This window comes from Toxotes jaculatrix, chromosome 19 (genome assembly GCF_017976425.1).
Source record: "Toxotes jaculatrix isolate fToxJac2 chromosome 19, fToxJac2.pri, whole genome shotgun sequence".
Taxonomy (NCBI): Eukaryota; Metazoa; Chordata; class Actinopteri; family Toxotidae; genus Toxotes; species Toxotes jaculatrix.
Window position 1 is genome coordinate 15072211 of NC_054412.1, and position 18439 is coordinate 15090649.

Below are 18439 nucleotides of genomic sequence, written 5' to 3' on the forward strand. Positions count from 1 at the left end.
TCATTGAAATGATTTTCTTACTTCTCTTCCGGCGCGCCTCCTTGATCTCTTCACACATGCGGTCGAACTCGGGATCCAGCTCAGCAGCAAACATAGCATGGGCTGTGTCCTTTAAACTGCATGCTCGGTGCCTGATTACCTTGTCTGAGAAAGGGAGAGACAGTGAAACTTAACACTAGTGCCACAAGACACAAAACCCTGCTTTTCTGTGTGGATATGTGTGTGTATGTATGTTCAAGAGCAGTTTTCTTTTTCAGTTTTTCCCCCGCTTAGATATCAGTTTCTTTTTTTTTCCTAGCATCAAAGCCTGTTTGTGCAGGACTGTAGTCTGCAGTTTGATGTTGCGTGTTCTCCACACCCTATCATGTATTTAAGGCAAAGAGTCGATAGCAAGCCCACCCCATTCAACTGTATCTGTGAGAGAGGGGATTGTAGCATTTTCTCACAGTGTGAATAAAAAGGACTGAGTCGGCTTTGGTGAGAAATGTTAAAAGGCAGAACTCAGACATGCAGGAAAGTCTTGATATCTTCCATTTAAGACAAAGGCGGGTACACACACACACACACACACACACACGTAGGCACATACAGTTCATACAATCGGAAATATTTTTCAAATGAAAACTCATTCTCTCTCGCGTGCACCTACGCTCCTTACACCTTCATAACTCTTATTCTCCTTTACCCTTAGATGCATGAGAGCATCATTAAATCCTCCTTCTTCCCTGCTCCCGCATCCATGGAGGGAAAATAAAGACTGAGCTGAAGACACAGGCCAAAAGCATAGCCACTGTAAACAGGCCGTCTCTCATTACGGCAGGCTGAGGGAGAACAGTTCAGGCAGAGAGTGGCAGAGGGGTCACAATATGCCAGCTTCCTTTATCTAATTGGAGGATGGCTACCTAATTGCGATGGAGGCAATTTCTGTGTGTGTGTGTGTGCATGTCTGTGTGTACCTGCAAATCTATCTCTGTGAGAACCAAACAAGCACAGACCTTATGGAGGGAAGACATTGTGGGAAAGTGAGGACATTTTGGTCAGTCCTCACAACTTTAAAGGGGTGTTTGAGGGTCAAGATCTGGTTTAGGGTTCAGGTTAGAATTGGATTTTGGTTAGGGTTAGACATTCAGTTAAGATGGTTACCATTAACGTAAGGGACTAGGGAATGCATTGTGTCAACGAGTGTTCTCACAAAGATACAAGTACAAGTATGTGTGTGTGTGTGTGTGTTGGTGTGTGTGTGCGCTTTTCTACTGACAGAGTATTTCTGAGTGTGCGTACATGCAAGTGCATTTTAAGGGCAAAAATGCCCGTCAGTGGAAGAGGTGTCAAAGGCCAGGTGGAAAGCCGAGAGCTCATCAGCATCCTTATGGGCTCTGCCTAACCTCCGCATCTAGAACAGAAAAGACCGCACCGATATACAACGCTGCTGCTTATGTGTTCCTTTATAGGGGGTTGTTAACACCATTTCCCTCGAGCAACAAAGAAGTATTTGTGACACTGAGTCACACTGTGGAGCACAGAGATATTGTCCTTTTTAACATAAAGTAATTATTTAGCAAGGTGGGGAGGTACAAGACACGGAAGCCAACATGATTGTACGTGGAGGATGGTATGATAAAGACAGCGTGAAGGACAAGGAGAACCAGACCACAGAGGGATAATGAGTTTTTTTCCCAGCACTTTGTGAGCTGGTGTAGAACTACCCCTGCAGCATAATTGTGCAGCGCCTGGGCCATATTCCCTGGGCCAAGCGCTGGGTTAGCAGGCAAGAGGCTTCGTTAGTCTTCTTTATTAAACTGCCTAATTGCATTTTTCCCCTTTAGTGTATCGTTTGTAGACCCTGCATCCCAACAAATGACCCAGGCCCTTGCCTGCAAAGACAGAGATATGATTTATTCATTTGGGCTGGCAGAGAATTGCTTCCCATTAGTATCAGGCTGCTATATCCTTGTGAGGGAACCCAAGCAGCTAAATACACAAGGCGAGAATTAAAATGGTCACATCAATTGAATGGTCTGAAGCAGGCCTACAGCATGCAGCTTTCAATTAACATTATTGGTATTGCTACTGAGGATTTGATTCTAGTAGAAAGTACTTTTTTTTTTCTTTTGCGCAACAAGCTGTTCTTAACTTTCTCTCATTTTTCCAAGTTACCTTCTGCGTATACACAAATAAAAAAAACATGTATCTCTCTTCGCACAGGCTTTTCCCTGTCGCAAAAGCAAGCAACCCATTTAAAAAATAAATATAAATCCAATTTATTTGTAAGCTATTGCAAATAACAGGCTTCTTTGTTTGTTTGCTTGTGTGTACATGAGTTTTCCAACGCTCATTATGAAGCCCATGTTCGGCTTAGAAAAAGGTGCTGAGAAGGGAAGAAGGATGAGGTAAAAGTTGGTTCAAATTGCAAGAAAAGAGACACAATTAAATTTTCATGCATATGCAGCCTTCCTCAGCTACAGAGCACGAATCACACTGTGGAAATGCTATTTTCAGTGGGGGCTGGATGCATTTTACTTCATTTGAATTTCCAAGTTGAAGAAAACTATCTTGAGGTTCTGCAATTTTACTGCCTGGAAGCCCTCTTCATAAGTCATTAAGTGTTAAATCTAATTACTTTTTACTCACACAATCACAGCCTAATGGAACACAACAATAACTACAGAAACACATGGCCATACTTATTTGAGTAGTCTAATGATGACTTATTACCAAGGGACTGAAAGTTTCATGAGTAAAGATAGATCTATATGTCTAAAGATAGATGTAGATATTGGTGAGTTTGGGATTAAAACTTTTGGGAAAATTTAATAATTTGCTTTCCTACAAAGGGCTGTATGAGAAGATCGATCAATATATGGTCTGTGGCCTAAAGAGGTAGCACTGTGATGTACTTAGCTTTGTATAAAAAGGCTAGATATTTAAACAGTTTTAGCTGTGGCCGATTTGTGGTATGATTGCGTTTATGTACACAGAGGCACTCTCTGTTGGACAGCAAGCATTTGAATTGCATACACACGCAGTTTTATGCATGTCTTATCTATACTGCATGCACATATAGGTAAAATATCTTACATGTATGTCCATGTGTGTGTGTGCATGAGTATGTCCATGTAATTTTCCTCCTCACCTCCAGGGTCCTTGTCAGGATTGTATTCTAATGCATTGCTGCAGATGAGGTCAATATCCACCAGGAAGTCTTTCGCTGTCAGGTATTTGTGGGTGTCAATCTTGGTCATGACAGTGGACAGGTCCATAGGCTGCCGAATCACTTCAAGGTAGTCTGACACCTGACACAGAAACACACCAGTCATTTTAGTAAAAGGCCTAAAACTTTGTCAGATTAAGGCTTTGTCAAACGATGAGATACCAAAGTGCCTCTCCCTCCGTGAGGCCATTCCTCCTTACCTCCTCAATGTCAACTGGCTTGCTGAAGATGTTAAAACGTTTGTCAGTGGCCAGGCGCTTGGTCACGTCCCTGAGAAAGAGCCTGAGCTCCCGTAATGTGTTCTCCTCCTGTTCAACCTGGCGGCGCTGTTCCTCTGCTGACAAGGCTCTGGGGCCTGGAGCCTCTGCCACTGGCAGTACCTCGTCACACCTTTCTGCTGGAAGAGAAACAAAAAAAAATTTTTTTTTAAAAAGTGAGTAGCAAAAATAAGACGAAAACCCAAAATAAACCCAGCTTCCATCTATAGGTAAGACATAAAAATCTAACGCCAAGAAAGTTTCACAGAAAAAGTTAGGAATCTTTGTGAATCATAGTTGAACAACAATACAAAGGCCTCAGCTACAGGCTAAATCACTACAGCGAGGCAAAAAAATACAAACTTAAAGCTAGCACATTGGTGTGAAGTGAACAAACAGTCCCATCTCAGACTTGATCCTTGACCATTTCCTTTTAACACAATTGAAGACACACAACAAAAAGTACTTACCCCAGGAAAAAAAAAAACGGTTTTAAGATTCTTGCAGCTGAAGATAATAATACAGCTACGTTCCTTCCCAAACAGATTTTGAAATACACTAAGGAATAGCCTCTGGCCAATGACAGTGTGATGAAGCAAGGCAAGCAGATATCCTCTCCTCCTCTCCCAAGGCACCAGTCTTAGCCCAAGGCATCTGCAGACATAGTTAGGAAGGCTCCACAGCACCTAAGGCCGATTCACTCACTAGCAGCAATCCGAACCCTGATTCTAATTATGGCTAATAGCGGCCGGGCCCTCTCATAGCAATTCCTTTCCCTGCTTCTTTGCCGGCCTCTCTGCTGGAGGCCAGACTGCTGTCTTAGTCAGGCAGGAACCCCTGAAGAGCACCGTGCGAGTAAAGCGGAGGACCCCCGCCTTGCATCAATGAGGAAGAAAGCTAGGCACCATTTCCATTTGAAAGCCCAGGTGGACACCTCTCTCATATTGAACTGGAACGGACGGTTGGAGAACACAGAGGACTGAGGCAGTGACATGAGGCAGTTGGAAGGGTGGATGGGGATGTGATTGTGGAGTGGCCTAATTTTGATGTGAGTGAGGGATAGGGAAGTCCGGGCTAATCTTACACTTGTGTGTGCACCACCCTAAATATCTTACATCCGTATGTCTCTATTCTCAATCTGAAGCGGCATTAAACCGATTCGAACATGGCAAACATTTAACTCCAGTGTGCAGATGTGAAATATGTACACAAACAGGATTTGGCAAGCATGTCCAACAAATAACAACAAGGATCTAAAAAAGACTGTGGGAAAGAATGAAAACAGAGCTAGGAAGGTAAAAAAGGTACATGCAGACAACACTGCCATCTAGGACTGACAGTGGAGATGCATAAGTGAACAAAGCAAGTACCTGCATTCCTGAGGCGTGGTGGAGCCCTGGCTGCTTGGACCAGCAGCAGGTCAGAGAAGAAGTTTCTCCTGTCCTCGTCTCCTGGAGGGCACAGGGTTACTACCTCCCCATAGGTCTTCTGGAATATACTTCTCACCTGCATTAAAAACAATTAGGGAGTTAGTAGGGAGTAAAATAACCATAACCATATATTGTTTGCCCTTCCAATTTAAACCCCTTTTGTAATCCAAAGATGCAGAACAGCAAGTGCAAAGTCCATGATGGCACCTTTTACGGTTTATGTCTCACATTCTCTTCTCATTCTTAGGTTTTATGCACTAAATCTACTTCTTTTTTAGAGGATACTCATTTTAATCCAGCTTCATTTTGTACACTCACTGCACTGAACAGATAAGTCCAGTTTATGTTTGTCACATACTGAAAATGAGCTCCATTATAAATACTGAACTGTTGAGTACACAGTGTCGCCAGTGTGCCCCTTCTCTTCAGCCACTACGTGAGGCAAAAGCACAACTGAGAGCAGCAGGAACTAAGCATGCAGCTTGGATGTTACAGACTTAGTGAATATATCAAGTTTATTAGTTCCAAATTACTTGCAACAGTAGTTTAAAAAAAACAAAAAACATGAGTCCTCTGTTATTTTTATTAAAGTCCAGATCAGGCCTGGAACTGGTGATTACTTTCATTATTCATTATTAATTCATTTCAATGAATAAATTGATTGCTTTGTTTATATAAATGTTGAAAAAAAAAAATATTAAAAAATGTCCAAGTCTAAGGCAACGTCTTCAAATTGGCCATTTTGTCAGACCAACAGTGCAAAACACAAAAATAGTCAGTTTATTATAATATAAAATCAGAGAATAGCAGCAAATCTGCAAATTAGAAACACAAGACTGTAAACAGACCTACTTTCCTCACTTAGAAGAAATTGTGGATTGACAGTTATTACACTTATGTGAATTTGCCATTAATTTTTAAGGTATCTGGGAGAATGAGTCTACAACTAGATGAGAGAGCAAGGGATTCATCCTGCAACTATATCATTCTGCTAGGACTGCAAACATATAGCTACCCAAAACCATCCATGATCCAGCTTACATTCATTCACAAACTCACTTTGCACCTTGCTGGGAGGGAGTAGTCTGTTCAATTTTTTTTTCCAAAACCATTTCTGTTAATTCATTTAATCTTTATAATTATCTGATTAATGAAAAAACAGTATTGGCATAAATATACATAAGCCGTATCCCAGCTACCTTAATTACTGGTATGCTTCTATACTGGGGGCTACAGGGGGCTTCAAAGATCCCAGTTCAGTTCTGTGATGGAGCTCAAGGCCATTCCCGATGGGAAGCCCTGCTGCTGACTAAGCACCTACTTTCTACTTTATATCTCCCCCCCATCTGTCTTTCACATCGATCCTCTCCCTTACCCATGGCATGTTTGTTCTCCCTTTCTCTCTGCATCTCCTCCTGTTCTCCCTCTTAACCCCTCTCTCTGGATTTTGCATTCCCTCTTCACAAGAGGGGGGAAAAAGGGAGGAATGAAATAAGAAAGAGGAAGACAGCAGGGGAGCCAGAGACAGTCAAAGTAGGAGGCAGGTAATGATTCTCAGTGCTTTTCATCATGATAAAAGCAGTTGACACAGGGAGGGAGAGCAGATATAGATGAATGGTTTAAAAGAGGAATGGGGTATGGGTGAGGTACAAAGAAAATTTTGGATGTCTGGCTGACTAAAGAAACTCTAAAACAAAACTGGACACCTGTTTTCCTAGCGTGATCAATTCTGAACTGTTGAAATCGACTTAAAAGCAAAGTAAAAACATCTCTGTCAGATTGCTTGACTCTGCTCAGTTACGACATCTCAATTTTCTGAAGGAAAAAAATTCCTAATGCAAGCAGAAAATGAGTTGGCAGTAAAACACAGCTTGAGAAAATTGCTCCTCATGTAATCCACATAAAAACAGCTACAGCTGAGACACCTTCGTGAATCACAGTAGTTTAAAGATGATTAGAATTAGAAGGGATCGCACAAAAAAGTGCTGCAAGCACCCTGAAATAAACAAAGCACAAGAAAAATGACATGATAACGACATCTGGACAATAACGTTCGCACTAAAGTGCAAATGGTGACAACTGAATGAGGGTAAGATGGGCCGCGTGATCGACAGGCACCCTGGTGCAGCGTCAGCAGTAATGCAGATGCTGCACTGGACTGAAGAGGGAGCTGACCCTGAAGGTGAAACTGCCACTTTATCCAGTGCTCTATGCACCAACCCTCAGCTGTGGTCATGAGCTTTGGATAGTGACCGAAAAACTGAGACTGCAAATATAAGAGGCCAAAAGGAGAACAGGGTAAAACCTCCACATCTTCACACTGTAAGGAGTGAGCTGAGGTGGTACCAGCTTCTTCTGATGCCTCCATGTTGCATCCCATCCCTGTGGACACGGTCCAGGCATGTCCAGTTGAGAGGAGAGGACAGGGCGTGTAACACATGGCGGGAGGATGTGGTAGGGGAAATGGACCTATGGACTTCCATGTCTAGCCTGTAATCACTGCAACTTGTAATTCAGAACCCATAATACAGATCAAAATCTTGTTGTGCATAATAAATAGGGTATGTCTCTAAGCTGTTAAACTATGGACGTTAATTCCGGCACAGAATTGCAGTGGTATATTTGAAACCTCAGAAACATGATCTGCAGCATGCTCAAAGACTTCACTTTAAAAATGAACTGCATCAGTGAAATCCCACTCACCTATAATAAAGTGAGGTGGTCATTTTTCAAAATCACAAGTCAGCTTAAAAAACAGAAACAGAAAAATCCAAGTAAAAATCCAAAAGTAAAAAGGTCCAGATACTTGGTGAAGATACTAATGAAGACGTAGCTGTTGTTTACTACATTACATCTGCTGTGCCTTAGAGACCAGATTCCTGATGCATCAATAATCATGTCCTATGGTAGAATGTGGAGAAAACATTCAAATTCAACATGCGGTTCATGCATTACAGTGCACTCGTGATGCCTCAAAACACACATCCCAAAAAGTGTTACAGCGCTCAGCATAAAGACTAATGGAACGCTATCTCCCTCTAACTGCTGTTACTGCACCCTTACAGTCACATGTTCTAGCAATTTCCATCGGTCCTCCACCGAAGGGGAAGTCAATCTATGCATAGTGAACGGCTGTTAAGGGAGGGAGGAAGGCTATGTAGTTGGACCCAAGCCTGTAGTGTCAGTTTTGGCTGGGGAGGGATGCTGCCTGTTCCCTGCTGAGGATTGGAGCTGAGACAGCAGCTGTCACTATGTTCTCAGAGCCAGAGAGTGAAACAACACCCTCAAAGATAGCCAAATCACTTAAAGCACCAAAGACTGCAGCATTTCCGAGCCCAAAAATTAAAACCAAAACTCCTCAAACCTTGCCTGGATGAGGCTTTTGAGACAAAGAATAAACACTTTCACTTGACAAAACAAACTATTTCTTGTAGAAATAAATCCAATTATTAGACAAAACAAAACTGCTAGAAAACACACGGCTTAAACAAAACCAACTCTTCCAGCGAATAGTCTGCAAATAATCGTATTCTCTCTGGAAGACCTGGGGCAATGTTTCAGTGGGACCAACTTCATGATATGTGCCGCTTACCGACTTCAACACAGAGCTTGTGGTTACACCTGCATCACACTGAAAATCACTAACAGTGGTAGCTGTCTATAGTCTGTATGGCTGTCCTCCTCATAGCTTCTCTGTGTCGGCCTGATTTTAATTGCATTGAATTAATTTGAACACATTTTTGAACATTTCAAGTCTTTAGGGTTGATGTATTCATCTGGTCACATAAGTTGAGAGCTCGCTCCCAAATAACCAGAATCATTATTACTGTAAATAATTCAATAATTCACTGAGCAGCTGAAATTACCAAAAATACTAACCTTTAAACTAAAGCTTGTTTGAAGCACACACTGGAGCCAAATGATGCATATTTTAAAGAAATCAATCTTCTGTTCATTTATAGAGAAACCAAAATGTCAGTGGTGGAAACAGTCAAGGTGTGAAACATTTTCTCAGAGTAAATAAAGCACTATCTGGGCAGAAGTCCAGCACAAGGGTAATGCAATGTGTTCATCTTTGTGTCAACCATTCATCATCTCCAATGTGTTTATCATTGCCTGTGTGGGAAGAGGACAGACAGAGGCACCTTGTGTTGTACGGGCACACTGATAAGTTTTTAAATATAATTTTTCAAAAAATAATAAAGAGTAGGTATTTTACAATATAACTGTACACAAGTTAAGAAAAAACTGATTAACCAGTGCAATGATGAAGTCCCTACTACAAACTAGCAGCACAAGACACTCAAACAGAGAAAACACTGGAGAAAGCCAGCTCAGCCTGAGGACAGTCTCGATGCCCTCATGCTGGCTCCATGTTGACTTGAGCACACCACTGGTCCCATTAAGTGCTTCCCAATTTGCCATGCTACATGACCATGTGTTCAATGACCAAAGAAAAGGTAAATTGAAGAAAGCAGTAATTGCCAATCCTACACAGTTTCTGCCAGTCACCTAGTATGTAATGAATAGCAATCTATCCTGTGACACTGTGGCTGAACAATCTGCGGGGTGTGATTACTTCCATTTTCATACTTAATCTCTTAACACAGCATGTGACTCAACCAAAAAAAAAAAAAAGTGGCGCTCAGTGAAGTAAAAAGCCTAAAAACAATACAGAGAATTGCAGGGAACTATCAGCAACACAATATAAAGAAAACAAAGAATAAATTAAGATAGAAAGAATTGTAAAAACGACCAAAAGAGAATAAAAAACATTAAGGATAAAAGTGGCAACTAGAACTACAGAGGTTAAAAAAGCCCAGGTGTCTCAGTCCTAATGAGTCAGCTACAGAGAGGGCATCATCCCAAGAGCCTCTACCGCCTTGGAGTATGGCCAGGGTTGAGGCCTTGCCAAAACAGCAGCCACACACATACACAAATACAGAAACAGGAGGAGAAAAAAAACCTGCACAGTCTGCACAGACATACTGATATGCTGTGTGTGTGTCCTGGGGTGAAGACATGGGGCTGCCAACCCTCTGACCTAATTAAAGCCCTTCTGTTGCTTGACAAGAGAGGACCCTCCTCCTTATTTTTCTCTGTCTCTTTTCCCCCTCCAATTGTCTCCATTTCCCCTAACTCTATCTCAGTCCGTCCCAAACAGCCTAACCCACTGCGGGTGGTCTGATTCTGCTTTGGCTTTCAGAAAGAGAATAATAAATCCAAGAGGAAGGATGAATGAGTAGGGGTTGGGATACCCAGGGAGAAAAGTGGGCAGTGGGATAAATGACAAGTAAAGAGAGATGAAGCCAAAGTAGATAAAAACTCTGTTGGAGAAGATGACCTTGACTGTGATGCCCTGCGTGTGTCTGCACTAGTGCCCCTGACTATGAGGAGAAAAAAAAACCACAAACCTTTGAATCATGCTTTAGCTTCCACTGCCACATTAAAAGACATCAGGTTAACTCTCTCCCCTCTCACACAATGACAGCCATTTCATCAACAGCAATGTGCAATCACAAAAAAAATAAATAAAACATAAGGCAGGCCTCAAAGTAAATCTGAAAATGTCAGCTCAGGTGTGTGTCTGTGTGTGTGTGTGTGTGTGTGTGTGTGTTTTTATACCTCTTCTGACAGCTGCAAGTAGTGAGTCTCAGCAGTGGCAAGGATAAGCACAGGGCTGAAAGAGGGCACATCCTGCAGCAGGGTGAGGAAGGTGCTCTTCACAGTGTCACCCACCGTCTCCCACCACTCTGAGATATGTGGCATGAATACCACGCTGGGCATGCTCCGGCAGGCCTCACGGAAAACCTGCAACCACACAGATTGGTCAAGCACATATTGTTTGCTTTAATCTGAATGAATAGAAAAAAAATCAGTGTGCAATTCACTATAAAACCTAAAAGCAGGTAAGCTGCTTATTTTCTCAAAATTTCAACCACCAGTGCGACAAATGACTTTGTATGGAAATGTCTGAACACAAATCAGTGCGTGTGTGTTACCTGAGCACAGGACTCCTCTGGCGTCTTAGCGCTGACGGAGTAGAGAGTGGGCAAGTCCAGGCGGTGCACTGGCAACTTGTCCAGGTGGTGCAGCAAGGCAGGGGCCAAGTGGGAGCTCTGTCCTGAGCCCGGGGCCCCAGCCAACAGCAGTCGAGGCCGGTATGCTGTGGGCTGTTTGAGGGCAGAGCTAGAAGCAGATGGAAGTTCATAGTTAGCATTTTATCTCTCACCTTACGATCAATGACAGGCAGTCATACCATCATCCAAACAAGCAACGTCACGGTAGAAGTTTTCTTTTCACGTCTGATCATCTGTTGCACTAAGCTAATGTTGATACACAAAGGTACAGGTCTCACTAACACGGCCATCTGAAAAGTGCTTCATTATAAAATCTTCTTATGTAATTGCAGGGATGGGCCTTTACTGAGCTGAGTATATTACACCTGTGATCAAGCGATAAACAAAAGCAATCAAAACACAATAAAGGCTGGCTTAACCTCTCTTGAAAAACAATGGACTCCCTTTGAAAGAAAGAAAAAAACTCTGTGCTCAAGTGATGCACTTTGACAGGGAAAAAAAAAAAGAAAGAAGGAGCCACACACCAAGTTAAGTGCTTAGAGGAAGAGCAGTAGAAGCTTGTTAGAGCCTGGGCTAACCTCTAACTTCCACCATGTTACGTAAAAGAGTTAAGGCCCCTCCTGTGTTCCTGTCATATGGACATACAGAGGGCAACATGTCTACAGCACAGGTTCTGCTTACATCAGCTTATGAAGGTGTGCATCTGTACACAATCCCACTAATCCTACTGCGCGTTCTGCAAGTAGACAAGCCAGAAGTGATTGGGTCTCTGCCCTCATCTGCCTCTTGCATGATTTCTCCTTTGTGTTATCTGTAACTCCACCTACAGGACACATATTGGAACTCCTAAAGCTTTCAGTGAGCTTCTACTGTGGCACAGGTGTGTGATAACAAGATCTGACAAAGATGCCAGTTAACCCTGGCGCTGATGAAGACAGAGAGCCGACGGGCATTAAAGTGGCAATCTCGAAGATATCAGTCATGGTTGATTTGGTGACACCTGTAGTTATTGGTGGTAACAGAAAATGAGGTGTAATACTACAGGTCACAGCATTCTGCAGGCAGCAAAAAAAAAAAAAGAAAAATTTACGTATTAAATAACAAAGTCAGGCAATAATTCGTTTTTCCATCTTTCTGTGACCAGCCGTGATCTGATTTTATGCTGCGCACGGCACGAGTCTGTGAGCAGCAGGGTGCAGTGAAAGGAGTTTGTTACCTCGCTGAGAAGTTGGAGGTGTGCAGCTTGTCGCCTGCAGCTCTTCATCTAACAGCTCACTGTGGCTGCTCCTTCTTGTTCCATTACTCCCTGCAATATTTCAAACTTATCCGCTGTCTAGAAATACTGAAAATGGCTCCTGTCTTGTTCTTTTAGACACATTTTTGATGAACGACAGCAGTAAGCGCTAAGCTTGCTGACAAACACACTGGATTTAGTGTGACTGCTTCATAATAAAAGTCAGCTTGTGTTTTGCCCATTAAATACTTTTAATGTGAAGCTGCTGCAGTAGGAAATGATTAGTTTGCATTAGCAGTAACTGAATACAGTGTTTTTCTGGGAATGTTGCCACGGACACCCAGTTTGTAATACTGCAAATATATAAATATTGCAGTACTTACATCAGTGAGCCATAGGCTCAATCACTGTTGTGTTACCTCAGTCACCAATAGATAGTGGCTTAACAGACATCTACTTAAATAAAAATCTTTGAGATTGCCAGCCAATAAAGCCTTTTTTACATCTATAAATATAAACCTGCCTTGAGAGGCTTTTCTTTCATACAATTGCACGTAGCGTTATCATAGAAAAAAAAAATCCCATTTCAGTCTTCCAAACATACTGTGTAAGATTTGAAGACTTGTAGCTTAATAGGTTCATCAATAAACAGTTCCAGAAATTGAAAAGCCACAAGTGAGTCCTTGAGTAATCTAGTTCCTTTACCTCTCTCCATTTTTGAATGGAAGCAAAGATTTCAACTCTGATTTCAGAACTGTCTTATCACCTTGTCTTTTCACTTTTATCCTCTCCTCTGATCTAGCCCTGTGGTCTCCATAGCTGAGAAATCTCTACAAGTGCTGCCTGTGAAGCCACTGAACTCCGTCTGTTCCTCATTCAGTCTTATTATACGGTTTGACTTCTTCATCACTTTTGTGGGAAATAACGTGTTATGTTTGAATTAAGAGGTGTCCCTCTACTAGGAGGATAACAATTTATTTACAAAGAAAAGTGGATCTATATTACTCCCTAATTAGATGACTATAGTGAAAACCAGTAACACAATAGCTTATACACTGAAACAGTCATTCTGTATCACCATCAGCTCATGTTTTAAAATGCAAATATATGTTTTAGGTTTATTTGGCATGTTGTCTTTAAAATCTCTCTGTCTATACCTCACAGAAAACCTAATTTATCTGTTAATTTACTTTCTTAAACACAACACTTTTACCAGTTGCCCATGAAAACTGTCTTTTTTTTTCTGTTTCCTGTGGACTCACGAGGAGAAATGAAGGAAGGGTCTGTGCATTGCAGAAGAAGAGAGCTGACTCTTTGGGGATACAGCAGGCTCGACTTCATAGATGGAAGCAGAGCCTTCCTCATTGTCATCGTCGCTGTACAAGTCCTCTTCAAGCAGTTGATTGTCACCGCCTAGCACAGAGAGGAACACTGCTTTTACAGTCATGCATATGCAGAAACTCACTTTTCCAAGAATTTCTGAGCAACAATGGTGATAAATGCACTTAAAAGTTTGTTTCTCCAGAGTTTAATCCCCAAAGCAACCCTATCACTTGACATTAACACATTAACAACTTCACCAAAAAAAAGGGGAGAGTAAAAACAGAGAGCTGGCGTATTAGGTGAGATGTAATGGGAATTTTAAATGACACAGCACCCTGGGAAATTCATGTTATTATTGGGTGCAAGAAGTACAACCCTGGGATTGTGCTGCATTGTGGCTAATCTGCTGTAAAACTCTTTTGTTGACTGGAGTAGGAGATGGGTTATTGAAGTGCTCACAGGATGACTGGTTATCCAATCTCTGCACATTCACCTCTGCGTACTCAGGGGGGATGTTTCACCACATATTCTTTGTTCAGTGTGTGAGGCTGATACAAAGCACTTTTTAGTATTTGATTATCTCTTTCTCTCCACCTTATTACAAACGTGCCAAGAGGGAAAGCACACAAAGACAGGTGGCACGGTGGAAGAGAGCAAGAGTCAAGGTAGAAGAAGTAACAGCCTGCAGCAGGAAACTGAAAACAAAAGATACAGCAGAAACCATGGGCCCCAGGGTGCCAGATCCCTACCGTGAGCGTTGTCCCTGTCAGTACACTGAGCATGGGGGAAGACTCGGAGCAGAGCTTTCAGCACCAAGGAGAAAGAGCTAGCCAGCAGGGGCCTGAGGGTGGGGGACAGGGCTCGGCCTGGGGGAGCCAGGGCCCTCTGGGAGGCTGGGACGATTGTCCTCATGGCCTTGCTGAAGTCGCCAGGCCCCAGGACGATGGAGGTGACATCCAGCTTCAGTTTAACACTGCTGCTGTAGATCTGAGGGTAGCGGCGACGCAGCGCCACCAAGGCTGCCTCTGTGCAAAGTGATTTGATGTCAGCACCGCAGTAGCCTGTGTGCAAGCCAGATACACAAAAAGGTTAATAAATCATTTCCTTAAATTCTGACTTTATAAAAGGCTGTCTTCAAATGGCATTTAGAACATGAATGTCAACCAGCTAAATCAGTGGTCATTTGACATTTGATCATTTGACATTTATTTGACATTGACACTTGCACAGATGTCAATCTTACCGACACATTTTTCTGCAAGCTCATCTACAAATGGCTCAGCCAATTTGGGATTCCAGTCCCGTGTGTGAATCTCCAAGATGTGCTTTCTGGCCTGGAAAGAGGATTTGGGGTGGACATGGATAAGGAGATAAAAAGAAAAACAGAAAGAGCAAAGTCATTACGTGAAGGAGCACAAGTCCTGTGCAGCCTTATGGCAACAACACATCAAAAATAACTGACAAGGTAACAGGTTTAAGTGGCACAGCAGATGTCACTGCTGACAAAAACTGTACAAGACTTTCGAATAAATATGTAATTTCAACACGATGTTGCATTAGATGAGATAAAAGAAACAAAACATGACATTGATACCTGAGGAAATCACATCTTAAATATCATAATTAAAAAGCATGTCTCGCTGGGTGTAGCCTTTATTCTATCTAGAACTGATAACACCAAGAGAAAGATCAAAACTGGCTCAAGTGCACGAGCAAGCTCAACTAAAGGGCTTGCTAACACTTCTGCACAATGCGCCCTTCAATTCAATGCAACGTCTCCACAGGACTTGTGCTTTGATGAGCAGGCATTAAGAACAAAGTGGTCTTTGTTGTGAATCAAGGGCAACAGTTTTCATCATCTTTCATCGCATCTCCATTTCTATTCAAACGACACAACTGGCCCAGATTGCATATGTCAGGCTTCTAGCTTGGGCAATAACAGGAGAGAGAGCTGAACTTGAATGTGTGGAGAGGCTCGCGATATGCCAAAGACCAAGGTTTTCAATCAGTCAGAGCTCACTACTGGAGGGTTTATCCGGCAATGGCCTGCAGATTAGGCTTTGATTAGCAATCATCCTACTGTGTGGACAAACGATGCTAGGAGGCCATTAGAAAGGCTCGATGGGGAGGAGCCAGCTACACTCAGCTGTTTATCTCACTCACTGTCACATTGACACACATGTAACACTGCTTTGAGAGTAGCAGCAGCAGCAAAAAAAAAAACAAGTCTCCCCAAGTGCAAGATTAAAGCAATCAGATCTGCATAATAATAAATCTGCTAAAATTGATTTTTAATTTTCCAGAGACTTAATGAGCATCTGCTTTGCCACTTGCCTGCTGGATCAAAACATCCAACAGTGAGTAAAAAGCAGTAGAGAAGACTCTTAATAGCCAGAGGACTGCATGTACTAATTTTGTCACAGGTCTCATATGAGTAAAACACTAATTACTTCAGTATTATACTGTGTCTCCACCTGGGTGTGCACATACATAGGTACAGCACTGTACATAGAACTAATGATCCTTACACAGAATATCACAGGATGTTACCTAGTGGTTGCACTGATAGATACAGATGGTTGGATACACTGATGGGCAACAACATTTAAGGTAAAAATACCATTATAGTGTCTGTTGGACTATGTCGTAATGTCCAACCTTTTAGGTGCACAAATCAAACGTTAATGTTCCTACAATGAAAAACACATTTTTTTTTTTTTAAATGCCAAGTGCAGAGAAATGCCAACAAGAGCTGATGTCATGACAACGATTGTGTCCACCGTACACAATATTCGTGTTCCACTCCACCTCACCTTCTTGTCGGGCAGGTTGAACAGAAACTCCCGGTCAAAGCGTCCAGGCCTCCTGAGTGCCGGGTCGATAGAGTCAAGTCTGTTTGTAGCACCAATGACAACTATCTCCCCACGACTGTCCAAGCCGTCCATCAAGGCCAGCAGAGTGGACACAATAGAACTGGACAGAGGAAAGAAGGTGATGGAACAGATTGTAAAACATTTAGCAACACATTAAAGATTCAGCTGTATTTAGGCTTACACTTAAACATTCAGTGTTGCCAAGATATACTATAGGCCTATTACAGTTTAAACATGCATACACACACACACATATAAGTATACATGCAGACATTCAGAGTCCTATTACTTTTTGAGATTGAAACAATATTGACAAGGCTTGTGAATCAGTACTGACCAAATAAACAAGGTTTTATTTCTGCAAATACCTGGTCCATCAAACAGGCATAATGAACAAAACAGTTTGAGTCACAAATATCAGCGCTTCTGTTTCCCTGTTGGCTACAGCTCCAGTCATGTATTTACTCAGCATGTAGAAAGAGGAGAGCATCTACAAACTCAGGCGTAAACACGTTTCATGATTTGAATAAACCGCAGTCCAGAACTGTAATGTTACTTTTCACAAATATTTCATTATTTTAGATGGCAACTATTTTCTCAAGGATCAACTGCAAGCTGTGTTTGTATAATAGGTAGCTTCCTCGCATACAGCTCATGCTGAAATGGTCTAAATCAGAAGTGAATATTGTTCACTGATTTCTGCTCCTATGGTTGCTCAATGCTAATCAGACAAACAAATATGGACTCAAGTTGCACTGATGTGGACCACTCAGATCCAGATCCAGCCAACTTCTTCCAAAAACAAATCAAAGCTGCAGTGCCAGCAGGTTTGGACCTGCAGATCTAGCAAACCTGTGCCACCTTTTGGCAAGGAAAGTAACAGCAGCAGCAGTTTAAACCTGCAGACAGGCTGGCATGCAAATGTGCACAAAAGTGAAAACAGCCACAATTTTGACGCTTTCACTACTGCATGTTGACAAGTGTGTGTGGTACAGCTAAGATTTTTTTATAGCTTTTTTTGTGTGTGTTTAAAAGATAAAATCAAAAGGACAAATGTGTGGGTTAGAAGAGTTTCTCAGTGACTTTCAAGACAATTCTACACGGTGCTTTACAGTTCTATCATTTCCACTTTGATGATTATGGACATATGACAAAGAACAGCTGCCACTGAGGTTTTTCACTGCAAGACTGATTAGTAAATGTAATTGATAAGTGTAATATGACACTGGGCAATGTTGGAGGTACTGGTATGTTTCAAGCATAAACAAGTGTACACAACAGTTGTACATTCTTGTATAATATGAGGGTTAAAGCACATTAGTCTCACCTGTGTATCTGGTCCTGCCTGCTGGAGCGAACAGGAGCCAAACCATCAATTTCATCAAAGAAAATAATGGATGGCCTCATTAGGTACGCCTGATCAAAAGCATATGCAATACCAAGGTCAAACCAAAGAAAAAAAAAACATTATGCTCACTGAAAGAAATACATTAAAATCTGGCTGGGTTCAGTTTGCTTACATTAAAAAAGTCAGTTCTCAAAAAAGTGAAAAACAATTTGTCAAAAATTAAGTTACAACAGGAGGCACACAAGAAATATACAATGTTGAAATACTCTACCAGCAGCAAATTAACAGTTTTCTATTTACACTGTGAAGTCAATCCAGGTCAAGGGACTAGAGCTATGGTTGCAAGGATGTAAATATTGCCTCTGACAGGAGCGCTGGTGGAAGTGACTCACCTGGTCGAAGAGCAGGCGTAGCTGGCGTTCGGATTCGCCGACCCATTTGCTGAGGCAGTCGGCTCCTTTCCTCATGAAGAAGGAAACCTTCCTGTCTTCCTGGCTACACTCGTTGGCAAGTGCCCGTGCAACCAGGGTCTTTCCCGTCCCTGGTGGGCCATAAAACAAACACCCTCTGAAAGGGAAGGGAGAGGAAATGGAAACTGTGTTTACTACCAAACTTGTCAGAAAATAAAATAAAACAAAATAAAATAAAATAAAATAAAATACTAAACCACACTGAGTAACAAT

The 18439-nt window shown here is 42.0% G+C and overlaps 1 protein-coding gene across 4 annotated transcripts in view; it reads right to left on the minus strand.

Moving 5' to 3' along the window:
- atad2b (ATPase family AAA domain containing 2B) overlaps positions 1-18439 on the minus strand; it is a 64656-nt gene that overhangs the window by 41206 nt on the left and 5011 nt on the right. For 2 of the 4 annotated variants that reach the window (XM_041064625.1, XM_041064623.1), the window contains exons 12-23: positions 18149-18323; positions 17736-17824; positions 16349-16508; positions 14779-14869; positions 14285-14596; positions 13475-13625; positions 10901-11087; positions 10524-10709; positions 4839-4974; positions 3412-3605; positions 3134-3293; positions 22-144 (exon numbers count right to left, since the gene is read on the minus strand). In XM_041064625.1, coding sequence (XP_040920559.1) covers positions 22-144; positions 3134-3293; positions 3412-3605; positions 4839-4974; positions 10524-10709; positions 10901-11087; positions 13475-13625; positions 14285-14596; positions 14779-14869; positions 16349-16508; positions 17736-17824; positions 18149-18323 — 1964 coding nt within the window. Of the gene's footprint in view, positions 1-21; positions 145-3133; positions 3294-3411; positions 3609-4838; positions 4975-10523; positions 10710-10900; positions 11088-13474; positions 13626-14284; positions 14597-14778; positions 14870-16348; positions 16509-17735; positions 17825-18148; positions 18324-18439 lie in introns of all 4 variants that reach the window. The other 2 variants (XM_041064622.1, XM_041064621.1) reach the window with 1 other exon arrangement.